Below are 27,446 nucleotides of genomic sequence, written 5' to 3' on the forward strand. Positions count from 1 at the left end.
CAGTTATTTCTGTAACTCTTCAATACGTAAGTAACCTCTATATACTTCTCTTACTTTGATCTCCTCTTTCACAGCCAGTAAATGTCAGTAAAAACAGCTTCCACTTGACTCGTCAGATTAGTGCTTTTTGTGCAAGGAAGTATAGATGCAAACAAATAGAGACTTACATAATGGCACAGAGAGAAGTGACGACAGAAGGGGAAAAAAATATGGAATCTATTCACACTCCTACATTACTGTCAGTTTTCTAACCTTAGGTTTTTCTTCCAGCTTTGGGATTACTGGTTTTCCATCTTTATCCTGAAAGTAAAAAAACAAACAAACAAACAAACATGTTCCTTTATTGCAAGACACAATTCCATATTCCACAGTCACCTCAACATGACAACATGAGACAGACCAGATTAAATCAGTGACACAGTCACAGGTATCCCCCTAATCAGAGGCAGCTCTTACATGACCAGGTTAGCAGATTTTTAAAAAATTAAAATAAAATAAAATAAAATAAAATTGGGCTGTCAACACAATAAAAATGGGCTAAGAAACTGAAAATAAGCACTCATTCCTATCAGTACCAATACTCAATATGAATTAATTCCATAGCAAAACAGTAGAAATTAACCTAGTGGAGAATTAAGTTCTGAGTGTAAAAGACAAACTTGTGCTAACAAGAAAATCCACATTCCTGGCTAGACAGCCTTGAAATCTCTAACAAAGGGGTTAAAGTGCTCAGTTCAAAACAGAACACTAACATACAGCTCCACAAGTGACAGTTATATACCAATTTGTTACTGTCAACTACTTTAACAAACATTAAAAAAAAAAAAAAAGGTCTGTAATTGAAACTGAACTACATGGAGGACACTTCTTAGTTCTACTGCTGGTTTTCTTAGAGCAAATCTCCATCATTTGAATTTGTCATTTGAAGAAGCAGTTTCCATACTGTTTTACGTTAGTATTTCAAGGCTGCATGGAAAATGGGCACCGTGTTATAGGTAATTGTCCTATTTACACAGCAGTGGAGATTTTTAAAATCTTACCAGCTCTGGTTTTAGCCTGTAATCTGGAGGTATTGTATCATCATGTTCTCCAGCCTTTTTTTCTTTCTTCTCTTTAGCTTTTGCCTAAAAAAAGAAAGTACAAAAAATAGTTACTTAGAGAAACAAAAACATATCTTACATTCAACACTGCTATCAAGAAACACTAGCAGCAGATAAAATTATTCTGTATATCAACATACTCAAATTTATAGAATCACAGAATCACCTGACTTGTAAAACACATTAAATCTTTGTACAGCTCTCTGAAATGAACAGTGACACCTACAGCTCAATCAGGCTGCTCAAATCCCCATCCAGTCTGACCTTGAGTTACTCCAGGGACAAGGCATCCACTACCTCCCTGTGCAACCTGTGCCAGTGCTGCACTATGATTACTATAAAAAACTTTCTTCTTATATTTAGTCTAAATATTTTAGTTTAAATCATTTCCCCCTTGTCCAGTCACAATAGACCCTGATGAACAATTTGTCCCCTTTTTTCCTAAGGACCCCTTTAGATACTGAAAGGTCATAGATACTGTGAATTCCTCAATTCACTCATCCAATTTCTGTGGAAAAAATAATTATGGCTTAAGAATTAATACCACAAAAAAGGACAATATTTTGTTTTTCTTTTTTTAATGCATAAGGCTTCAGCCACTGTTCACAAGCTTCATAGCCAGTACTTTCAAACCTTTTAGGAAGTACAAAGTCCTGAAGTTCCCTTGGATTGCATCACACTGACAATACAAAATGCAATTTTTCATCAGCTACTTAAACACAGCTTTTCACTCTCTGGACAAGATATATGAAGATCCAGACTCAATCTGCAATATAACATGCCCTTGTTTGTCAAAATTTTACTCCAATATATCCTGTCAGCAATAATTATCTTTCTGCTGTTTCCCTGCCATTTGCCTGCTTTGTGCTGTAAGTGAAGATGGGAGGAAAAAGGTAATATTAGTGATGTTATAAGCAGAGTTGCCAAACTGAATTAAAAAAAAAAAAAAAAATCAAAGGACAACACACAGAATATGGCTATGGCAAAAATCTTACTGTTGAAGGAGAAAAAAAAAAAATGAGAACACAAAGCTAAAGAAAAGGCTGAGATTTCAATGAAAATGGAACTTTGTGGATGAAGGAGAACATCTCACAAAACATCAAAAGGATTTATTTAAAAGTAATCGAAGAAGGAATATATGCAAAGCTAAGATCTAGTATTAATTGTACCCTAGTGCACTGGGAACAAAACAGAGGAACTATAACTAACACAGAGAAAGGTATATGTATTCATATCTACATAGTAAAAAATATATATATATTTAATTTTCTGAATATCATATGATATTCTTCTTCATTCCACTTGGGATTTTCAATTTTCAAATTTTCCAAACCAAACTGGATTTAGACTTTCCTTAGGATTCTGGCATGAAAGTTGCTCTGCTGTTATTTTACATGTTTGTACAGTATCTAACAAAATGGATCTAAGATTCCACAAGAGATATATTTCTTAGTGGAGGAAGATTATACCTCTGACACCTCCACAATAGGGCCTTTTGGTTCGGGTTCAGGTTCAGGTCCACCAATAGTAGCCATAAGAGCTTCCATTGCATCCTCTTTGATTTCCTGTATTTACAAAAACACGCATTTTTTCTGTTATTTCTTTAAATGGACAAAAACTCAAACATTTTGCTGTATAAGAAGCAAACAGCCAGCAAACCCGTGGTCATTTCAACATAGCTACATTTGACTTTTGTAACACCACACTGAAGCATATGGCAAATTTTTGAGAAGAAAAGGCCACACTCATTCTCTCTTAAAATAATAATAATAGTAAAAACAATAATAATAATTTGAAAGATGCTAGAAAATAAAATCACATCCAGATTTTAAACACAACTCATACAGCTAAGAAGTTACTTTACTCCTCCAGTCAAAATAAGGGTCACTGTACAGAGGATGGAAATGTAATCATCAAGACCAGATCTTTCAAATGCTGGATTGTCTACAAAACCAGAATTCCTAACATTCACTTACTTTCTTGGCTGAGCACGATTTTCAACTGAAATGAGGATGACAAGTATTTTTGTAAGACAAAGCATGCTGAAATTTTAATTAGAAGTTAACTTGTGAAAAGATAAACCTTTATACCTCCTTAGATTTTGTTTTCTTCTCTTTAGGAGGAACTGAAGTCTTCATTGAACTTGCCACTTGTGCTTGTATGATTTCTCCTTCCTTATTTTGTTTCTTCAACATGAGCACAAAATGAGAGATTTAATTACAGGCAAATTGGCAAAAATATTTTTCACACGTGAAAGGAAAACTGTCAGCATTATTTTAGAGTGAAGCATTATGATAGTAGCAGTATTTCACTGCAGTAAAAGATTGCATGGCGAAGAAAAATCAATACCTCTGTTGTCTTCTTCTCTTCAGTAGCAGCAGTACTACAGGTAAAGTCGGATGACAGGGCATCCGCAAGCTCATCATCTGTCATTGGTTTCTGAACGAATTTAGCAAAGTACGATATGGTTACTGAAGTTCAAATTTCAACGCTGTCAAACTCAGTTTAAAATCTGAATATATTTCAAGCTTACTCAAATGATATTTCTCATTTTTTCAATAGATTTTTAAGACAAGTACTTAATTTTACATACTGAACTTACAAGTAGCTAAATTAAATCAGCTGACAGAATTATCTTGTAAGTATAAAGATTCAAGTAATCATTGCTAAAGAGATTATAAAGAGACTATTGTGTGCACACTCAATACACCTTCTCTGTGTTATTATTACGACAACTATTTTGTCCCTTTATTATTATTAAATCCAATACCTTTAAAGGCATTTATTTCACCTGATTCAGTTTCTGTCAATTCCCACCTCTTTATTAAAAAGCAAATAAACAAACAAAAAATCCCTGTGCCAACTTCTTAGTTTTATCAGTATCTCTGTTATCCGACAGCACACAGGCCCCTCCTACTTCCTGGTATCTTTGAAAGACACATGAGATTTTAATTTTCTAAGGAATCCTGTGATAATTGGGTTATTTTCACCTTGCAATACACACATAAAGAAAATCTTACTTCAGAAGGTTCATCTGCTTTTGGTAGGCCTCCATCTTTGCCATCCACTTTGCTCTAAAAGGAAAATTGATTTTGTAGTAAATGGGAGACAAAAACATACACAAAGAAAGAAAACAGACAAAGAACTGTGTGTTTTATTAACTCACAAACCTTCAATAATGCAAGGTAATCTGGAGGGAGGCTGCCTTCTCGTTTACCCAGTTCTTCCAAGTATTCAGAAGTAATATTTTCCTTTGAAAAGAACATATGCATCAATATTTTTATTACTGAAATAAATTTTTAATTTCCAAATTTTCTCATTTATTTACAGCGACATTTTTGGAAAGAAAATAAAAGCATTGGCTAGATCACAGGACCAATACTAAAAAGCAGCTATATAATATATTTCTGAATCTATAGTCATGCATATGCATATCAAATGTTTTCAGCTGTGTACTTCATCTAGCAGAACACTGCTAGATCATTTCTAGAAGAGAGTAATTTAAAGTACCATAGAATATATTAATGTACGTGTACTGAATTTTAGATATTTATCCATCCCAATTTGTTTGTTATGGATGTGTACTGAATTACACTTGTAATCTTAACTGTCCTTACATGACTCTAGTATTATAACTCTGAAAATATGTGTTCTTCCTCAAATTCTCAATATTTTACTCACTAGTAAGAAGATGTAAACGCTCCTAGACTATTGTTCTCTAACACACCCATTAGTGCATTTTGCAAACGTACTGGAATTCAGTTCAAAAAGCAACTTTATTGTCTCTTACTTAACCACATCCTGCTGCAATAAATGCATAACTACACCATTTCTCTATTACTGAAAACCCCTAAAATGCAGCAATTAAAACTCTATTTTGCCTCTTAGCAGACTGAAGTAACAATTACTGCATCGCTGTACAGGTGAGCAACTGTAGACATACCTTACAGATTAATTTTCCAAAAACTGAAAAGTGTTAAATACCGTAATTTCCCGACCAGTGTAAACAGGTCTAGTAGCCACATCTTCTTCAGATCCACCTAGTGTATCTATTAAGCTGTCCAGTGCTGATTCATCCATTGCAGGCTAAAAAATAAACGGAGCACTATAAAACATGCTATTCTATGGAAAGGAAAATATCATCTGGTAGATCCACAGAAAAACTTGAGAAACTAGACCAGAAAATTTCTTCGTGTAGGTCTAGTATTTGCAAATATTTTCAACAAAAGCTCTTCTTAAACTTAAGCCCAGTGCTGGTAACAAGATCTTCGTATTTATATACTAGCTGAAATACATGTATGAATATGAGCGTGGTAAAAATAACCGTAAATAATCAGAACGCAAACGCCATTATTTGTTTACCTGCTCCTTCAGGTACTCCTTCACCACAATCCTAACTACTAGAAAGCAATACTTCAGCAATAACAACTTTATTTTTTCTGAAACAGACATATTTCTTTTTTTCTGAAACAGGAATGTTTCAGATAAAGAAACATTCCCTGAAGTCAATTTACAACAGAAGCATTTCTCTAGGACAGGTTGACCAACCTCAGTATTTGGTTTATCAGCTGCAGCAACCACACTCGCAACAGCAACACCTGCTGTGGATGTCTTTTCGGTCTTAGGCTAGAGAAATAAGAGAAGAATTAAGAGATCATTTCACTGTGTGACCCTGTATTAAAAATTCTACAGAGAATACAAAGTGAAACAGATATTCTCCTCAGGCACATGTAGCTATAGTTCCTCCTTATCTGCACTTTGATTAAAAAAAAAACCAACAAACAGTTCCACATACTGTCTGAAGGGTTTGGAAGCTGGATATCTCCAGTTTGCACAACAATAATGACCAGCCAACAATGTTCAATTCAGTGGCAACATCTACTTATTTGGGACCCAGCAACTGGTTTATACACCTGTACAGCATCCAAATGCTCTGGCAGAATGATCTTGCCATTTACCTGTGATATCCTGGAAGTGAATCACAGCCATGTAGCTGCAAGAAACTTGTAAAAAGCTTCCATGTGGACTGAGGAGTCCCAAGCGTGTAACATACAAGAAAACAGTTAAGAAGGGCGACAGCTGTAGTGAACTTTGTATTGCTTGCTCGAGTAAAAGTCACAGTGGCAATGTAAAGAGATGTACAGAGAAGATAGCAAAGTGATTGCACACCAGGATGACCAAGCAAGTACAAACTGCCAATACTTTCTGCCCCCAAAAGATGTTTCTGCTCTGCAGCCAATCCTTATCCATTAATGCTCTCATGATTTAGCTGGAATTGGTATAGTCAGGGGGTAAATGTAACCAGTGTGTAGAATTTGAAATTTGTAGTGTCTCAGATTGCGAGCAGCACAAAAAGAGGTCTGTGATATGCACCTTTAAAGTTAATATAGTTTCTGAGTTCTTCCTACGTTTTTACTTTTGAAGGTTATCTTGCTTCATAATGTTCAGTGTACGAATCCACCTAGATGCAGAATTCTAACTTTTATCATAAGAAATAAAAATTGGATTGCTACTTTTACTATACCTGTGCTGTGTCTGCAGAGGTTGCCTGTGAAGGCCGCTCAGCTTGACCTGTAGTTTCCTTTCCTGTATTATTTGGTTTAGAAGCTGTTACCAAAGAAGGTGCAATTTTTGCCTGTATGGAAATAAACCATTATCAACAGGTTGGGAATATATATATATAAATACAGAAAAGAAAGAAGTATCAGAGAGAGAGGATTATTACTTACATCACTGGATTCCTTTTGCTTCTCTGCAGTTGGCTGATTACTCTGAGAGACTGATGGCTGCCACAAAAGAGAAACTTAACATCATTTACCACAATTCAATGCCAGGGAACATGATCTACACTATGTAAGTAAATAAATCTATAAATAAACATTCTTACTAACTGAAAGGACATGAGAAGAAAATTTATTCCTGTTATCTATCAAAACTCAGAAATTTGGGCTGGGAATAGGATGCACTTACTGCCCAATACACTCTCTGAAGCAGACAATACTTTAAATGCTTTCGTTAGAACAGTTTGTTTTAGGGGAAAAAACAAAAACAAAAATGCAAGACTCTGTAACTACAGGCACACCTTGAAAATGGCAGTCTTTAAGCAGGTACTTATTTTTAGCTAGCTATGCACCCTATATGCTTCTGCTGACACACATTTGCAGTTTAGGGGAGGCAGAGACAATTCACCTTTCAACCTGTATTCACAATAAGGTATTTAAATAGAGAAGCTGTCACAGGGACAGCCATTCCTGGGTACTGTGTAAGTAGAAAAAGCACACTTACTCCACTCTCCAGTACTTGTTTATCCTTTTAAAAAAGTGTTATTCTAAATTATATTTTCAACTAGTGCAAACTGAAAAGTGAATTAACTTTTGTTACATGCTCTTGCTAAAACTATACCTCTCTGGCCAATTACAGCCTCCCCTTTTTTGCAAACTAAGGCTGAGGCAATTTTGGCCCTTTGAGTTAGATGGTTCTGGGGGAAGGGAATTGGTTGTTTCTATTTCATACTTGAGATGTTTTGGTTTTGTTCTTTTTAAGACAGATTTATTACCTTGCTCTGGAAGGTGTGAAGGGTAAAGTAGGAGAGTTTGCAGAAAAAAAGGAATTAACTTTAATCCTCCCTACAGTGAGAAAGTCAATTTGGCCTACAGCTTGTTTCTCTTCAGATAAATTTGCCTAACAAGTGACAGACAAGAAGTCTAGACTTCAGGTCTGATATCTGAGCAAATCTGAAACTATATCCCAAAGTTGCTAACTGGAAAAATGAGAACACCAGCTTTCTCCACATTTTTTTGCCCACCTTTCACCTAAATGAGCACAAGACAGGTTTTCTAAGATGCTGTAAAATAATAATGCATACTGACTGCTTCCCCAAAGCACTACCTAGCTCACTGGCACACAGGAATGTTACTACTCATTCAGCAATTTTGCACAGCACAGTAGTGGCTAAGAATTTATCCTATCAGTCCAAAGTCAGTCAGAAAATGAAGTACAACAGCTCACTGAGAATGAAAGCTAAGTATTTACCTTCGTTGACTGAGCAGTTTTCTCAGGTTCTGTCTGAATTGTTGGTGTGGACTGAAACATAAGAAATTTTTATTCAGACAGAGATATATTTGTGTATTTCTAAGTTGTGAGCTAATTTAAAGAGAAATACTAGACTGCTTTGCACTTGTTCTAAACAACTAGTATGCTGCAAGTTAACAAAGATCTGGCTGTGACTTTCACTCCAGTGATCTAAGAACTGTCAATGTATACAAGCACACACAAACACTCCTCATAGCCAAGAAGGTTACAAAGCCATTAAACAAACAAAATAAATTGTTTAATTTACATATGAAAACTTTCTGCAGCCATGCCACAGAATTGATTCCTATGATCCACCTCAAGTATAGTAAGCTCTAAGTTAATACTAACAGAAACAAGTAAGAACAAGCACCGAAAAGCCGAAGGATAGCCCTACATGATGAGAAGAAAGAAAAATTAAGTGTCATGTCTTTGTCAGCGACACGGACAGCAGGATCGCATGCAGTCTCCACAAGTTTGCAGACAACACCAAGATGAGTGGTGCAGTCAACATGCTGGAAGGAAGAAATGCCATACAGAAGGACCTGGGGAGTGTTGAGAAATCTGAGAAATGCCCACATCTGCATCCAGGACTGACACCTCCAGCACAATAAATACATGGAACTGTTAGAGCAGGTCCAGAGGAGTACCACAAAGATGGTCAGAAGCTGGAGCATTTCTCATGCAAAGAGAAGCTGGTGGAGTTGCGCTTGCTCAGCCTGTAGAAGACTCCAAGGACACCTCATTGTGGCCATTTAGTGCCTTTATGGAGCCTACAGGTAAGCTGCAGAGCAACTTCTTACAAGGGCAGGCCAATCACAAAGAGGAACGGTTTTAAACAAATAGCAGGGAGACTTAGGTTAGATGTTAGGAGGAAATTCTTTACTCAGAGGGTGGTGATGATCTGGCATGGCTGCTGAGAGAAGCTGTGGTGCTCAAGGCCAGGTTGGATGGGGCCTTGGGCAGCCTGAGCTGGTGGGGGCAGCCCTGCCCATGGCACAGGATGGGAATGGATGGGCTTTGAAGTTCCTTCCAACCCAAGCCACTCTGTGACTCTACGATTCCAAGCGCCAGGTGATTCATCACAGCTTTCTTACTACTTTGCTTTTGCTGTTGCTACTTTAACTGTGCTATGATTAACAAATAGAGTCAGCATGTCTCCTGGAAAGCCATCAGAGGACACCAAAGAGGACACTGCCATGAGCTTGAACCTCAGAAGTACTCACTACAGGATCAATAGGAGAGATGGTTTGTTCAGGGAAGCATGATTTAATCTGTCACTGCTAGAAACAGCACTAGGAGCAAAAAATCTAAAAGTACTCATGGAGAACTACATAGCCATATATGTGCAACGGAGCCCAGACTCTTGCACTGTCACCCAGAAAGGAAAATTGCAGTTGTGGGTCACAGCTCCAGAGAGTGGTGGGAGCAGAACAGCTCATAGCAGCTGTACCCTGGCTGCAGACCGTGCCCTTTACTGCTGCTCATAACACTACTTTCTCCACAGCTGACCAGGCAGACTTGGAGTATGGGTCATTGCACTGTATCCACGTGCACTAAGACAGCTTTTGAACTAAGGAAATACAGCCTCAGATGGAAACCCTCCTTATTCCATCTATCCTACTAAATTATATAAGCACATTTAAAGTTGCTAAGAGACAAACAATACCTAGTTTTTTTTTTTCCATCAGCCTATTAAAAGTCAGTGAGCAACCAAATAACATTCTACTAACCTGTAATTGAGATTTGTTTGTTGCCTTGTAATCATTCTGCATTTCAGCTGCCAACCATTATTTAACATTCAGACTAACATTAACTTATATTTGATAGGTGACTAGATTAGGAAACTGCCAAAACAGGTTTATCATTTGTTATGGCAGTATTTACACCCATACACTGGACCATATGGACTTGGTTGTGAAAACCCAAAGACGTGTTGTGGTGTAGATGCTTGAGCACAAGCTGGGCAGAGATTCTGAAGCTACAAAACAGAGCATATCACCGTATTACATTCAATACTGTACAAGACAAACAAAACCCAGATGGAGACAGGATCAATGAATTTCTGCACTACAAAGTAGTGAAAAGATAAGAATTAGAAACAATAGTAGTAATCACCTAATCTCAGATTTCCCTCCTTTGATTTTTATCTTGATGCCTACCCTGATTAAAACTCAACACTTATCAGGTTTGATCAAACAATATGTACTCCCACTTGTGCATTATTGTTATTTGACCACCGTATGGCTAACTCAAAGACAGAGGCATCCAGTCGTTTACAATTCTATACTGAAAAAGCAATCATAAATTTTCAGTTTTTTTGCTCAAACAGGCTGGATACATTTATGTAACATCTAAAGCATAAAGTCAAACTGACATGAGATGATCCTCAGCAGCACATTGTCTTTTTGTAAGAAATGCTACAGAAATGAGAGCGGAGGTACAAGAAGCACAGTTTGACTTTTCCTGCTGTGGGACTGTTGCCTGTTGGATGCTTGAGACCTGAAGCAGAGCACAAATTTGTTTTCCTTATACGCTTTTCAGAACATCTAACACCTTTTTTTGCAGAATAATAATAATAATAATATAGAGTGCTTGCAATTCTGTCAATATTTGAGGAGAGTTCATTAAACACGTGATCACGAATAATAAAAAAATGCTCACACAAAGAGATACTTATTTAGATACACTTAAAGCAGTAGCAAATTTCAAATCCAACAATAAATAATTAGTACCAGGCAGGTCAAGGCAGTGTTTTCTCTATTTTAGTATGAGACTACACAATCAAAGGCAGATATTCAGTCAATTGTGAGCAGTCACAATTACTTATGCACTGTGAATTGAAGCTATTGCACTAGTTCACAGGACAGACCAAGATCTTTTATGGAAAAGATGTTCTACTTCCCCTTCTACTGCCTGTTTCTACCTGCACTGTGTCAGTACTAAACTGAATCAGGAGGCTAAAAAATGGGTTGAAAAGGAAAAAAAAGACCTCAAGCTGCAGTAATTCACAGCTTTCTCAGAGCAGCAGAAAACTGAGGCCTAATTCAAGACAAAGGATACATGTGCAGAACTGGAAGCTAAAGAGATGTTCAGAGAATCTTTAGGGATAGTGGTACAATACTGGGATTCCAAGAAAGAGAAATGGAACTTGTTTGCTACAGGCCCATTAGAAAGGAGTTAGTTTGCCAGAAATTCAAAACTAGAAATGAAAACTAAGACTTAGTAACACTATTTCTCTTCAAAGGTGTCTGCTGTCAAAATGCAGGTAACTTGTATCTTGCCTAATCCAGCAGGTGAAACAGTATTAATAACACAACAGGCACAACATCTGTTATCTGACACATGCAAATACAGGGCTGCATTTTGAAGTGGTTTGTATTTGGAACGCTTTTTTTTTTTTTTTTTTTTTTTTTTTGCCAGTGCTCAAGTGTATGTCTCTGCTGCTGTTTCACCTTGCAAACACCTTAATGATCTGTATAAAAATTTACCACGATATGCTGAGAGCTACTTGAAATCATAAGTAGAGAAAGGGTTTAAAAGATCAGGGGTAATCTAAAGGCTAGCTTACACCTAGGCTAGCATACACCTAGGCTATCCTCAGAAATTCATGCTAAAAAGACAGCAAGAATTTCCAATTCAGTAAGAGGTAAAAATTACAATCATATTGAAGGTGATGAAACATCAGAATTGGCTATCAACAGATGATGCACAGTCCATACACTTAGAGATATTTAGAATTTAGCAAGGTCTAGAGCAGTCTGACAGCTCCCTAGGTGGCTCCACCCTGACTGCGGAGCTAGATAAGATTACACCCAGATACCTGCTCTGACCTTGCTACTCTAAGTATTGTTTTCTTGTATTTAACACAAGATGCAGGCAGTTTTAAGTTTTACCACCACACAGTCTGTTGCTGGCCTAGGTTAGTATTCTGAAATTTTGTTGGATTCACTGGTACAATTATGGAAAATGGCAGGAGAATATCATTAAACATTTCCTGAAACATTCATGAACTGCATTAGGTAGCACAGGTGTAAGTTGGGCTGGCTGTCTTTAACAAGGAAAGCATGGTCACCTTCTATGACAAAGATGACTACCTTCCAACTAGTAAAACACAAGGACTAATTATACAGCTTCTATACTGAAAAAGTTGTAGTCACAAGACAAGTCAGAAAACAAGTACAAAGAACAAAAGCAAGGACGCTTTTGTTAGACAGCCAACAAAAAGTGATTTACAAGAAATTGCATTTTGTGAAATTATCAGGAGGTGAAAACTGCAGTAACACTGGGGGGAGCTATATACATGTCATGAAGCATGACTGCACTAAAATTTAGCACTGTTTTCATAAAATCCCTTCAGTCCTTTGTACAGCATTGTTCATATATATATATATATATTAAGGAAGAAACTAAGCTGTAGAGAAGAAATATGCAAAGCAAAGTTAGTCAGTATCAAAGTATGAAGAAAGAAACTGCACTGCTTTGTGTTACAAGACTGAATGCCGCAGAAAATCTGTACCTTTGCTTCAGATGGTTTCATGATGGGTGTTTTTGACGCATCCGCAGAGGGAGACTGCTTCTGAAAGAAAAAAAAGCAAACAATAACTTCTACATACTTCCATACAGCAAGTACAGGCAATGAGAATCCATTCCATAAGCGGCCAAGAGTAAAAAAAAAAACAAAAAAACAGTGTTACTGAAAATTAGATTTATCATTTTACATCCTCTGTTTTGCCTGTATTTCTCCTATATGTTTAAGTAGGACTTTGACAATAGATTTTGTAACAACACTTTTATTTCCTAACATGCACTAAAGGTAAATTTCAAATCAAGTATCAAAACAAACTCAAATTCTGCCCTTGTAATGAACTCAAACCTTCTACATGGGGTTATCCCACATTTTGAATTCCTTTATAAAGTAATTATGCTTTTGGATTTACTATTTAGTCACACAAAATTCCACTAAATTGGAAGCTCAAACCTTTTGAAATGAGAAGGAGTGGTTATTTTCCACGTAACACACACCAAAAAGTGTTCGTACATGTCATGCAACCCATTCAAAAGAGCTATGAACAAAGTCCACTCTCCTAGATTAAGTGATGTTATCCCAAGAACAGCACATGTTTTACTTCTCCAGTAACTGTATCAAATTCTATAGCCCAGAAATTAATACTTTAATTCTCTCATCAATACTTTATACAAATGCAATACTAACTCTCTGTCCTGTTTACTCTTTCTCTGCTTGAAGCTGTACACGCAGACTCAATTGCAGCAATGAGTTCATAGCATGCATTTAAATGAACATCACAAATTAAAAAATACACAGATAGATAGATTTCATTTTCTTCAGATGCTTATCATGCATCTTACTGCATTAAAACATGTATAGTCTGAAGGAACTCGCATGCTGCATAACTATTCCATTCTTGGAGTGACCTCTTATTTCCACACAGAAATTTGTAATATTTCCTTTTCACAGGATAACTTTCTCAGGAATTAGAAAAAAGCTGTACAAAATTTAAAAGGTATGTCATGATGACTATAGCATGCTCTTCCTTGTAACAAATCTGATACCTTCCTTACCTTGGTAACAGGCTTAACAACTCTAAGTATACACTAGAGAGAATCTTCAATTGCCACACTACAGAACTGTAAACAAATAATTTCCACTTCCACTCATGTATATACTGAAAGATTGATTATATAATAGGTGAGAGCTTTTGTATGGGTGGAGATGTATGTAAGAATTTTTTAAAGCCTCCTACATCAGGACAAGGAACAAATGTTTCTAGATGATTTTTTTATATATTACCATAACCAAGTAATCTGCAGGCAACATCATGCTTTTCTTATTTTGCTCTGTAACGTATTTTCCTTTCCTTACTTCTCCATGAAATTAATCTGAATTCCTTCTACGTGACTAATAAGCACGTATCTGTTCTTCACCTTCGCATTAGTCATCCTAGTCCCTATTCATTTCACAAAGATACGTCTCTGTTTTCTGCACTGCATGATTTATTTATGATGTACGGGAACCTTATCCCTTCCTCCCCTGCAAAAACTCCCACACCAAGCCTTTTTCCTGCAACAAACCAAAAAACTTAAAGTCCAGCACAGCAGCACCACATCAACCTGCAGATATTCACCACCATTGCAGCAACCGACAATGACAGCTAGGGGATAGAAAGCAGTTAATAAATGGCTGATCATCAGCTGCTACTGAGAAGCAAAGTTGTACTCCTGTGTTCCCAGACCACCTCTGCATACAAGGGCAACACCACAATGCCACTGTCGTCTGGCTCTCCCAGAGCACAGAGTGCCTTGTTCCACCCATACAGCACCTTTTGCCCCAGTTCCCAATACTGAAGGCCTCTAATTTTCAAGTCTCTTCTTCGAAGGTCTTCTGTGCTCACAGTCTGTAATCACACTGAGCCTCACAGCATGATGACACAGAATGCTGCCATGGTCTAAATATTTGTTTCATAACTACCATGCAGCCTATAAAAACAGTCTGACTCCTGCAAGTCCATTTTGGGTGACAACTTCTTATTGTGGGTTGTTCTAGTTTTCCTATTCCAAGGGACATGTGCCTTACCTGGTACTAGGGAAACTATGAAAAAGCCGTATCTGCTGCAGCCCATCAATCGGACTGCAGAATACATGAAGTTTTATCCTGCAAGCAGCATAAAAATGCATGTCAGGCTCAGAGGTAAACATTAAAATGCTGCCTAGCAACAGGGATAACAACTGCCTGACACACAGCTGCCAGAGAGGCTTCAGCACAGCAAAGCAAACCCTGCTCATGAAAAAGGATGGCAAACCCCTGCCACAGCCTGGGCCAAAGAAACCTGTCCAGAAAAACAGAAGAGCTTAAACTGCCCAAAAGGAAAGGAAGAACACAGAGAGCTCAGCTTCTGGAGGCAAAAGACAGAAAACCAGGCACAGGGTGGCACAAAAACACAGTATTTCTTGCATTGTTTCAGTTACAAAGGGCAGAGCTTACAGCAAATGGAAAGTGAGCATCATCAGCACTGACGTTTTTTCTGTGGCTGCACACACAGCTCTGGCCCCTAGACACACAAGTGGTGCTGGCAGTGCCATGCAGCCCCTCGGGGCTCCTAGAAAGGGTTTCCACCTATAGGAGGCTGCTAAACAGCCCTTAGGAAAGCACGCAGAGTCCAGGCTGATGGAATATTCTCCCATGGGAATAGGCCAACAGAACTCAGCCACCACCACCACCACCACCAACAACAAAAAACAGTCCAAAATGTGAGGGGAAAAAAAAAAGAAAAAAAGCCTACTAAAAGACTTGTTATCTAGTCTCACTGTGCGTACTCCAGAGACATGGAAATAAAATGGAAGTAGCAACAATAGAGGGGATCAAAGAAAGTTAAAGCAGGAAGCATCAAAAGAGAATAGTTTTAACTATTTAAGGAAGCGAGGGTAAATGCCTTTCGGAAAAACAAAACAGCAAAAGAACCCCGTGCCAGCTCTTAAGTTATTAAAAGCTGTGAATCACTGAAACTACACTGCGCACAATGAAGCGAAGGCCATCGTCAGCTTAAACTATGACTTATGGTATTGGTCAGACAACAGTCCTTGCTTAGCCCTGAAAAACAACTGTAAGGTGCAAGGTAATGGCCGGCTCACTGTAAAGGAGATGCTGAAAATATTTGCAGAATTATACACAAACAATAGGTGATACCAAGAGAACAAATATCATCACTTTGAGTGATATTTTCTGGAGCAAACAGGGAGGTTACTCTGCCACATCTGCAAACCTGCATTCCTCCAGCACAAAGGAAGAGCTTCAAAGCAGTCTCCAAAAGCATCTATGAGGTTACACTCAGGTCCAAGTTTAGATGAAACACCAAGAGAAAACAAAAGCAAGAGAACAGAAGAACAACAGTGCAGGCAGCACTGTTAGACAGCAATAATAAGAGAAACAGAATTTTGCAGTACCGCAAGCTGAGATACTGCCACCAGAAACAAACAGAGGGGAACCGTGATAAATTCTCTACCTGATAATATAGAGCACAGGGATCAATTTCCATCTTTCTAGCTTAAGCCATTCTAGAACAAGTGTTAGAATAGTTCTGGCCATCACACAACATCAGAAACAGAAAAGAAACAGATCTTAAGACAAAATTGTGAGAGAGAAATGAAAAGCTGAGCATGAGGACTGTGCACATTACAGAAAAAAGGAAGATGGCAGCTTCTGTCCCCTGCTTAAAGAGACAGGAACAAAAGGGCAAAGAAAAACAATCTGGCTTAATTTTGTAACAAAGAATCTCTCAGATCAAAGCTCAGAGATTTTTCTTCACAGGAGAACAGGCTCTGCAAGCAGCACTCCCAGGCCAGGCGCTTCTAGCACAGGAACTTTTGGTTTGAATGATCAAATATAGTTGCTTCTTTAAATGAACATTTCTGTTTCTATCAGTGTGTGTGCAAGAGGCAACAAATCCAGCTTGGAGAACTACTGTAAAATAATGGTTATTTAACTGCAGTGTAAAATGCCATTTGATTTGCTTCCGGTTCACCTGAATTAGAAGCATATTGCAATGGCTGTGAAATGCCTGCCTGGCTGACATGTAGCATAAGTCCTTTAGCAGGCAGAAGGCAGGTGAAGAATAGCATTTACAGGCCATTAGTGCATTTAACAACACATTTCCTAACAGTGCAGGCAAGGCTATACAGACTTAAAACTGGGAAAAATATAGCACTGCAACTGTAGAAATGTAATTTATATAATAGCTGAATTAAAAATTACAAATTCAAATGCTTCTATGGCATTTCTACCCTAAATAATTTGGAGAGTAACCTATTATTCTTTAACTACCCCTCTTATACAAAAAAAGTTTCATTATTAAGTTGTTAAGAAAAACTCATTTTTAAGTGAATAAAGAGAAAATAAGAACTGCAGCTCTTGTTAACACTGTGGAGACTTAATATTAGAAACATAGTAATATAATATAGCAGAATATAGATTTCCACTTAGAACCTGTCTACCAGTCAGGCTCTGATATATTTACACAAAACACCCCAACTGTAGAAGCCATCCTGTTGACTTGATGTGATTAGTTTCTTTTTAGAAGTGGTCACCATGATTTCCTTTCCAAACAACCAGCACTGGACTGACTTTGTTGTGTATAACTAAGAGCATAACTTTTTCATTATTGAAATTTATAACATACCATGTTAGTGACAAAGGCCTGCCCATGACATTTAATGAGACAAGAGGATCACAATCCCTAAAGGACAGCTAGTTTTGTTATTGTTGTTGTTGTTTTTCCTGTAGCCAAATCTTAATTTAAAGTGAAATTATTTACTGATGTTGTTATTCTGACACCACTAAACTCATTAAAGCCCTGACTCAGCAAAGCTTCCCAACTTTGCTCTTGATTCGACAAAGCAAAACAAACAAAACAGGATTCAAGTATGCAAGCACTGAGATTCACTTGTGCAGCCAGTTTGAAGAAATCAACCACAATGCAACACACATTGTGTTAAATTCTCACAAACCAATAATCACTGCTAGGAATGCCTCCTTGCTTTCTGTGCTTTTAACATCCTTAAATTCAGCTGGTGTGAATATAATCTAAAAGTTTATGAAAGCTATTATCAATTAATATTTCCACTTCTACGACTCAACAAAGATAACAAGAAAGTTCACCTTAGAGATATGCAAATTCCCACTAAAACAATTAACAACAAAAAAAGCCCACACAGCTAAAAGACACAGAGAGACTTGTTCTTCCTGAATGTCTACTCACAGTTAAGAGCAAACACAGAATACAACCAAAATATGTTCATCTGCAGAAGGAGGAACAACACTCAGCAGGTGTGTTTGCTAGGCATCGATCTGAAATGTCACTGAGACTGGCTACAGTCTAAGGGAGCAAAAGCACTCACGATCTGGAGAAGGCCCAGCATGCAAGGAGATTAGTGGATGGAGAGCTATGCACCAAACCCAACCATCAGAAAAGATTCATAAGGACATTCCCAACTACAGTATTAGGAGCACCCCAGAAGTTGAGTTTCCATCTGATGACCTTCAAGTTACATGTAACTGCCCTCCTAAGCAATAATAAGTCCAATAACATATACTGGGTTTATTCAAGCCTTGTTATTATTGAAGAAAAAGTTTAATCCTAAAATTTCATTCTGAAATTTTTACATCTCACAGAACAAAGTTTTGCTACAAATACTAATCCACAACCAGAAGCAAGATCAACCATCACCTAGAGATCCTACAGTAGCACAAATAAAATAATCTATCCAAAAAATGTCTGAACCAAGAATCTAAGAGCTGAATAGCTCACAAAGCTGTTTTACAGCTTCAAGTGCTGCAAAATATACTGAAGACCACTCAGTACACTGAGCAGTGAAGTTTCATAATACAGACTCACACTTCGTTTTTTTTTTCAGTTTTGATTACTTAGAGCAACATTTATGCCATTTTAACACAGGAAATAAACGTGGTGATACTTAATCCCTGTATTTTAATGTACTGGCTAAAGCTTATGGACATCAGTACTCAAACTTAAAGCAAGAGCTTTCATTTAAACAGTAGTAATCAACTTTGGTCACATGAAATTAAACTGTTGTCAAGCATAACCTGTGAATAAAATCAGTAATAAGTTTATCAAAGTGAAGAACAAGCTTTGCACTGCCTAGAAATTGATCAGACAAACCACCTTTAGTGTAGAAGTGTGTTTTAAAATCAATCTATGTCAAACCCAAAGCTTCACACTGATGCAATTTACTTTCTTAGTATTATTTTAATGTTACAATTAGGATTCCTGAACAGCTGATACATCAACAAAAAAAAGACAGAAACAAACAAACAAACAAAGCAACAAAAACAAACACACAAAAAAATACCCAGAGTGATGAATGTCAAACAACTTTAGGAAATTTTTGTACCACCTGACTCTTCCAAAAACCTCCAACATCTCAGTTTCTGGTTACTCACATGTGGGAAGTTAGGGGCATGCAGAAAAATTTAGAGGGATGTAATACCCCTTTATTTGTTAGTATCTCCTGCTATGACTGACATTTTCACAGGGTTTTTTTTTGTTTATTTATTTAGGAAGTAAAATAAAACATTCTGTTAGTCAGTCACAGAAGATGCAAAATATCTAAATGTACACTTTCATCTGTGGACAGATGAATTCTGACCTGGAAAAAAAAAGCCAGGGCATACCTACCATAGGAAAGGAAAGTTCACCTGCTGCCTTCAGGCTCGGTACGTATGCAAATAGACCACATCTTAAATATAACAGGGTACACACTCTCTGTCTCAAATGTTTTAAAAATGGAGTTAAAAGCACAGACTACAGAGTCCAGATTATAGATCTCAATTGTACAATTCAGGTTTTATTACACTGGAAAAGTTTTATAGTAAAAAGCATTCTAATTTCACACTTAACTTTTCACTGTCAGAAAGTTCCCATGGCTAGGCATGCCAAAACTTCTTAGAGCAGAAACACTTTTCAGCATTGGGTAAAACTATTTATTGGGTATAGAGAAGTGTCATGAAAAAGTCTTGACATCATGATGTTGTTTTAAACTCTCCATTCGTATTTCTTCTTAAAATGAGTTCTTCAGTCATCTGCTTTTGGAAAACTCCTGTTTCACTTACAGTATGTTCTACAATTTGGCACACACTGGAATTTTATTTCCATTCAGTCATATTCAAGTATTAGAAGCAGTGTAACAACACTGTCACCACTCTACTCAGGTTCCCACTGAGCACAACAGATTACTGCACTACAGTAGCATATGTACTTGTCACAGTAACACAACCCTCTTTTCTTAAAAAAAAAAATAAAAAATAGGTAATTAAAAACACTCTTCCTGCCTCTAAATTGTTCCATATAGAGGTATTCAGTGGAGAGCCAATAGCTGTAATTATTATAACTATTGCCATTTCTGTGTATGGTTTCAAACAACAGAATGTTCTGAAGCTACCTGCAGTAGCATACTGCAAGCTGATTGGAAAACACCAGAAAACAGGGTGTGCATGCAGCCACTGAGCTCAGCTAGGGTTGTTGTCACTTGGTCTGCAGTACAACCAAGGGATGGCACACAAAGTCCTGCCTCAGGAAGGTTGGAACAGAAACTGCAAGTTACAGATCAAGCCAGCAGTCTTTAAAGTAGCGGGGTTTAAAAAGTTAAACCATATAGCATAAAAGAAGACCTCATCTTAAAACTAAAGCTCTCCAAGGTATTACCAAGCAATACACATAATGGCCAGCCAGTGGTCACAAGAACTAGTGAGGTATATTGTGCATTAGAGACTGGGCTCAGAATAAAGGTATTATTAACAAAGCACTATGAATTGATACATGCATTGTTGAATCTGACAAAGGTGTTTGATAACAAATGATGGGAAAATAACACAAGGAATTCTAGTAAATTTTTGCTTTTAAAATATCAACTCACAGTAACACTCCGTAACTAGGAAAGAAGTAAGGAAGGAACGAAGGAAGGGAGCTCAACATTAATTCACAATTCCAACTTTAAAAAGCCAGATTAATAAATTTCCTATTTCAGAATAGCTTCTTAACTTATGAACAGCCAAACTTGCTTCAGAAGGGCCCCTTGCATGCTCTCAAGTGAACAAACACATTAACCTCCGATTGAAAAATATAAGATATCCTTCACTGTGTGGTCCTGTCACGCCTCACACAAGTTCTGTTCTAAGGATTACAACTTTCAGCATTTCTATTGTAGCAAGACATAAAGGCAGGCAGATAGATTACTTCATTATGGCTTCTGAGCTCCTAAGGAGTGAGTTCACAAGGCCACAAACCTCCCTGCCTTCCTGTCGAGTTCTTTGTTTTGCAGAAGAGAATCCAAACGTAGTCCCAAGTGTTTGTGAGTCCACGTTCTAGCTCAGGAAAACAAGACAGAAATGAAGACAATGACACACTGAGGGCAAACTCACTCACAGAGGAAGTTCCATTGCCTTCTGGAGATGGAGGTTTCTCAGTGACTCCACTCCACACCCATTTCCCACCCTCCAAGATCCACCACCTTTAACGCAACACAGCTTTGCCTACATTTGAAACTGGGAGTGTCCACCTAAGGATTAAAATTATAGCAGCAGCATTGCAAGACAACACTGGCTGATCCGTGACAACACTGGGACTCATCCATGGAACAAGCCATTCTGGAAGGCCAAGATCAGGAACAGATTTTTCTGCTAGTTCTGCATGCCTGGCATACTTAACCACTCCCTTAAAAACAGAAAAATAAAGCACCTTATTATATTACAAGCTGACAGTAAGAACTACTTAATTTTAAAAGAGAAAACAACCAGCAGGTTTTATATTGAAGCAACTACTTTTAAAAAGTTTTTCTTACCCATTCACCACTAGCTGGCCATTACAAATACTATCTTGTTTGGCTATTATAATCAAAATGATTGAGCTTATAGCCTTGGAGATGAATTAGTCAACACAGGTCTCTTCAATGTTCAAGAACCATGCATTATTTAACATACTGTCTTCAATTCCTCCAAAGATAAAAGTGAGGAGGGATGACCCTACTTCTCCTAAGAGGTTAGATACAGAGGACACCAATGGTTATGGATCAGTGGTTTCATTTTACAGCAGCTAAAAACTGGCATATAATAAGTAAAGCCTACCTAATTTCTACTACTACAGAAACAGCAATAACACACAGTTTTATAAAAAGCATTTTTTCCCCGTATGGTTATATGTATCTAAAAGTTTAGTATCATTTAGGTATCAAGTACAACAAACACTTATTGTCAAAGTAGTACCAACACCTAAATGGATCTAAACCAAGAAGTAGTTCTTGCAGGTCACTCCACCCTAACTACGCAATGCTCTGTATGTGCCATGGGTATATTAAGCTCTGCAATTATATGAGTTTTTGATGCAAGGACAGCATAGGCTGAAAATAGGTGGGGAGGGAGGAAGGGAAGGAGGGAGAATAAAAGGAAAAAAAACCAAAAACATCAGTATAGTAATACAGAACAACACAAACACTTCTTAAGCAGTCAGCTCTTCCTCATGCCTCTCACATTTAGGATTCTGCTATGTCATGTAAACAATTTATTGTGTAACACACATAACATGCATTCTTACTGAGTTGGATACTGAAACAATCACTGGCAACAGGTTAAAAGAATTTTAAAGGCAATTCACTACACACAGCTCTTAAAGGCTGCAGATGAGAAACCCCAAAAGCCAGCAGCTAGTTTCGGTTCAGCCCACAGAAATCCCAGAAAAGAAAGGCAAAAGAAAAAGAAGTACAACAAAAAATGTGACTGACCACAAAGCAGAGATAATAAGAAAGAAAACCCAACAAGAACAGATATCTTACATACTACAGGCAGGCCTCCTGCTCCCAGCAATAACACCCTGGAGAGGCTGTTACTCTCACCAGCACCCTGCAGGTTGTGGTTTCAGTTTCCACAGCACCAGCCCCCGTGCTATCCTGCAACTGCCGGCACCACCCACCTCTTGCCAGCACCCGTTTCTATCTGCACGCAGGGAGCGGAGCCCAGGCACGCCAAGGCGGGCCTACACCACGTCACTGCAGAACCAGAGCACTCCACACTGCGATGATACAGGATGTGCCCCTGCCTACCTTCGGCTGCAGATGAAAGCCCCACAAGCGGGCTTTCAGCAAACGTGATTCACACTTCAACTATTTCTCTTCTTTTTTCTTGTACAGGATCAGATTCTGAACATGTGTAATCTGGGAGTATTTCCGTTTGATTACTTGCTTGTTTATAAAGAGAAAGGTCCAACGAGACTAATGAACACTTCAATCATTTTTCATAATAATCTCTCTGCCCTTTACCTCAAGGGAACAACAAACAAAAAGTCGTCCCAACAAAGAAAGCAGAAAAGAGTACCCAAGGATAGAACACAGAGTGATAAATACTTTTCTGAGTGAACTACAGGATTCTTAAATGATCACAGTATGTTGATTTATACCCTCGCAGAACACTACATTTTATATCCTTTTGCAGTACTCTTGAGAGCAGTTTACTTCTACAGCCCTGCTTTTCAAATAGTTTCCTGTGACCAGAGCCTCCTCCTGTAGCATTACATGAAGTCAGGCCTTCCACACAGTTTCCATATTCCTACAGTTCACAATTTTAGTGCTGTGGTCCATTCTTAGCACATCTCTGCTACCAAGAAAACCAGCACTGTCCTCCACACTGACAGGTCTTATCCTTCTAAAACACAGAGTAATCCAATGGCAGTAATTCAAAGAGCATCTCGCAGGAAACACCCCACAACCTTGTTACAGAGCACCTAAGGAGGATCTGTGCACTAATGAGAACACGAAATAAAAGTTTTCATTTAAATGCCCCAAATGGCAGACAAAACCGCTACTCACTTTGCTGGCAAAAGACTGATGCCCTTTTAGAACAGCGTTAATTTGGGCAACAGTCAGAAATAAGTAAACATGAATTTCTTGTATCTTTATGTGCAAGAAGCTTCCTCTGAAAACATTCAGTATCAGTCAAGTCTGAAATAAAAGTAATTCTTGCTGAATTTCCAATGGTGTTGAATTCACGCAGCACTGCTTCAATATACTGTCCATGAAAGTAACACAGACAATAAAGCTCACTTCACTGAACTGCAGAACCTAGCAATAAAATAAAAAGTAATAATAATAATTCAAGGAGTTCATTAACCAAATGAGCCAAATATCTTTTACATAAAAAAAAAAAAAGAAAATTAAAACCCATTTGACATCACCACATAAAAACTCAAAGATCCAATAGAACTAGCAGGATCCAGGTATAATCAAATATTAGTGTCTTCTATTGATAGTTATGATTGAACACTACACAATGAATTGGTACTACTTTTGGCTAAGGAAATGGTAAAACAACAGCAAAACAATGTAAAAGACCATAAAAAAAAAAAAAAATACACCAGTGCTGGCACATCACCTCCAGATCAGGAGGGAGGTTAGTTCAGTTTTAACACTTCTTTGCTGCCCGTTAGTAATGTTGGCACAACCTCCTGGTTTGCACATCTTAGCAGCTAAGAAATACAGGAAAAAGGCTGCTCAACAGCAAACAACTGATCATAACTCTTCCTGAGTTTCGTTTTTTCCTCCATTTACCTGACATGGCTCTGTAAAAGGCATGTGAAGCCAGACTAATGGTGATTCCTAGGAGTGTTCACATTACAGGGAAGAGTCAGAGGAAAATTAAACTACCCACGTATTAGACAGGCATTAAACAATGAGAAATTGACATCACACACGAGCTCCTGTGTCTTTAAGCTCAGAAACACAGACAACCCTTGCTGAATACAAACCAGCCGTTACTACTGCTTACTACCAAATGAAGAATCAGGCCATAATACAGAGACCAAAAAAGCACTCCAGCTATTCAGTTTACAAAAAGTAATTCCACCAGAGAATCACAGTAAATTAAATGACTGAACAGCTGCAGCAGCTCTCATTCACTCTCATCCCTTCTTCCCCACCTCTCTGCTGAATTCATTTTGGATAAAGTATATTAATGAAAAGGATTAATGACCAACAAACTGATTAAGGAATTCCAGGAGATTTCACACTCTGAACACATTTAAGCTACAAGAAGGGGAAAAAAGAAAGGAAGAAACAGCAGTTATCAAAACTTGCTGGAACACTTCTGATTACATTAAAAGCTTTGATGTAGTTTTTGCAGCAGAAGAGATAAAAGGCTGCCTTTACCTTCTAAAGGAATACTTCCTTCTCTGTAAAATACATATATATTTAAAAGATTGATTTTAATATAGGTATTTTTAGAGAAATGCCAGCAAACATAAGTTGTTTTCTATCTCACTCTAGGTAATAGAATAATAACATACTATCTTCACTACTCAAAGAGACCAGGTCTTCAATTACACAGTACCTTAGCAGCAGATGATGCTCCACTTGTCTGCATTTTGGGAGGCTGACTGACATTAGCACTTGCTGACTTCTGCAAAATAAATGAAAGAAACATAATAAACAGAAATGTTGATGAAGAAGTAGTAAAATTGTATATTAAAAAAAAGTATTTTAAAAATTCCATATTAAAAAATCCCCATAAGAACATTTTTAAAAGTAATCAAAAATCATGTTTTCCTATGTAACTTTAATTCACACTGCTTTATTTCAGATGACTTTGCCCAGCATTTCCATAAGTTCCATAACCATAAGTTCTCTAGCACTGTTTCACAGAACAAACAAAAAGGCCTGGAGCATTTCCCATATGAGAAAAGGCTGAGTATCCTGAGACTGAAAGGGGATCTGATAAATGATTACAAGTATTTAAAGAGAGATGGGAGGCAAATGGTTGAGGCCAGGCTCAACACTGTGTAGTGTAAGACAAGGAGTAATGGCCTAAAACTTGTGAAGAGTGAGCAAGATTCCGCAAGTCACTTGAACACAGGAAATTCTGTATAAATATGTGGAAGAAATTCTTCATGATAAGGCTGATGGAGCACTGGAACAGGTTGCCCAAAAAGGCTTTGGAATCCCCTATGGAGATATTCTGGACACCTACCTGTGCAACCTAACCTACTTTATCAGGAGGGTTGAATTCGATGATCTCTTGAGGTCCCTCAACCTCTGCAATTCTGTGATTCTGACAGATCTATGCTATTTCCTGTGGAAGAGTGACTTATTTTAATAAAGGGCTAAATAAACAGTAGCCATGTCATAGAATCATAGAATAGCTTGGGTTGGAAGGGACCTCCAGGATCATTAGGCTTCAACCCCCCCTGCCAGAGGCTGCCAAACTCAGTATCTAATACTAGAGCAGGCTGCCCAGGGCCCCATCCAACCTGGCTTTGAACACCTCTGGGGACGAGGCATCCACAGCCTCGCTGTGCAGACTATATGCAACATGAACAATTTATGAGTAAGACTTTAAAGTATTAATTGTGTAAAGTAAGACAGGTAGGTCATTGCACTACAGAAATAACTTATAACAAAATAGGAAGTAACGATGTATCTCAGGCAGGGAAGTACAGATACAAAACTAAGAGCAAAATGATAGTTTTTGTAGTGACTAAGTAAACTTGCAACTGAAACAGAACAGGATATCCCCTCTGAACCTGCGCTGTTCAGCAACTGCTGAAATGATTTCTAGTGAATACATTAATAATAACCACAGCAAAATGTATCAATTCTTTGAAGGCAGCAGATGGAGAAGACCAAACCACTTTCTCTGACAAATGGAAGCTCAAGATCTACAAGATGAAGTGTTTACACTTCAATTACTCTCTGCAGTAGAGAAGTCAGTAGAATGATGATGGCTCAGATATCGTAACAAGAAACCTGCATTCAAACTCAGTTCTCAAAGGATTGTATAATAGCTACTTTAACAGAATAGCAATCACAGTCTTCTGTATTAAGGTCATTTCCATGTCACTCTCTCACTGCAGGTCAGCTCCAAAACCAGAAAACCATCTCCATAAGCAGTGCTGCACACTCAACCATCAACATCCAGTCAGAGCCTGAGGGAGAGGACTTTTAGGGCTATTAACCAAAGACTAACATCACCTCTCTGCTATCTATCCCATAATACATTTGTAAAAGGAGGAAAACTGGCAATGTCAAACTACCGAGTTCATCATTCTCCTGCACTTATTAAAGTAATGATTCTGGGAAGTACAACACTCCCCCCCAAGCATACCAGCTCTAACACCCTTCATGAGCATCAGTGCTGTTCTGTCTTCCACTCCTCCTTGAAAAAGAAAAATATTTTTCTCCTGTGACAGTCTCAGACCCAAACAGCTAAAGAACTACCTTTTAGCTGTACTCAGATCTCATTTCCCTATCTGACAACAGCAGAGTTAATGAAATATGAAAGCATAACTTATTTCTATAAAGAAGTAGAAGATCTCAACAAGACCTTTGACACCATCTCCAATAATACCAATAAGCAAACTAACAATGTGTGGGATAGACAAGTGGCCAGTGAGTTGGACTGAGAACTGACTTATTAGCAGAGATGAGAGGCTTGTAGTCACTGGCAGACTCCTTTGGAGGCCTGCAGTAAGAAGTGTTTCCCAGAGGTCAGTACTGGGTCCCACCTAGAAGCATTTACCAGGGGTCAGTACTGTTTCTTCATCAACGACCTGGATGATGGGATAGAGCGTACCAGCAAGTTTGCTGATGATATAAAGCTGGAAGGAGTGACTGATAACAAAAAGGCTCCGCTGCCATTCAGCAAGACCTGGGGAGCCTGGAGAGTTAGGCAGAGAGAAATGTGATGGAGGAATACCTGCAGAGGAA

At 38.0% G+C, this 27,446-nt stretch overlaps 1 protein-coding gene across 18 annotated transcripts in view; it reads right to left on the reverse strand.

Moving 5' to 3' along the window:
* CAST (calpastatin) overlaps positions 1-27,446 on the reverse strand; it is a 60,165-nt gene that overhangs the window by 19,322 nt on the left and 13,397 nt on the right. For 8 of the 18 annotated variants that reach the window (XM_015849667.3, XM_015849666.3, XM_085528735.1 and 5 more), the window contains 14 exons: positions 25,075-25,143; positions 12,691-12,750; positions 8,133-8,183; positions 6,830-6,886; positions 6,625-6,735; positions 5,649-5,726; positions 5,085-5,186; positions 4,271-4,351; positions 4,121-4,174; positions 3,450-3,539; positions 3,191-3,286; positions 2,570-2,665; positions 1,041-1,124; positions 253-300 (listed from right to left, as the gene is read on the reverse strand). In XM_015849667.3, the coding sequence (XP_015705153.1) occupies positions 253-300; positions 1,041-1,124; positions 2,570-2,665; positions 3,191-3,286; positions 3,450-3,539; positions 4,121-4,174; positions 4,271-4,351; positions 5,085-5,186; positions 5,649-5,726; positions 6,625-6,735; positions 6,830-6,886; positions 8,133-8,183; positions 12,691-12,750; positions 25,075-25,143 (1,077 nt within the window). Of the gene's footprint in view, positions 1-252; positions 301-1,040; positions 1,125-2,569; positions 2,666-3,190; positions 3,287-3,449; positions 3,540-4,120; positions 4,175-4,270; positions 4,352-5,084; positions 5,187-5,648; positions 5,727-6,624; positions 6,736-6,829; positions 6,887-8,132; positions 8,184-12,690; positions 12,751-22,529; positions 22,655-25,074; positions 25,144-27,446 lie in introns of those variants that run through there. The other 10 variants (XM_085528729.1, XM_085528728.1, XM_085528733.1 and 7 more) reach the window with 5 other exon arrangements.

Source organism: Coturnix japonica, chromosome Z (genome assembly GCF_054131305.1).
Source record: "Coturnix japonica strain WE chromosome Z, WE-NBRP24, whole genome shotgun sequence".
Taxonomy (NCBI): Eukaryota; Metazoa; Chordata; class Aves; order Galliformes; family Phasianidae; genus Coturnix; species Coturnix japonica.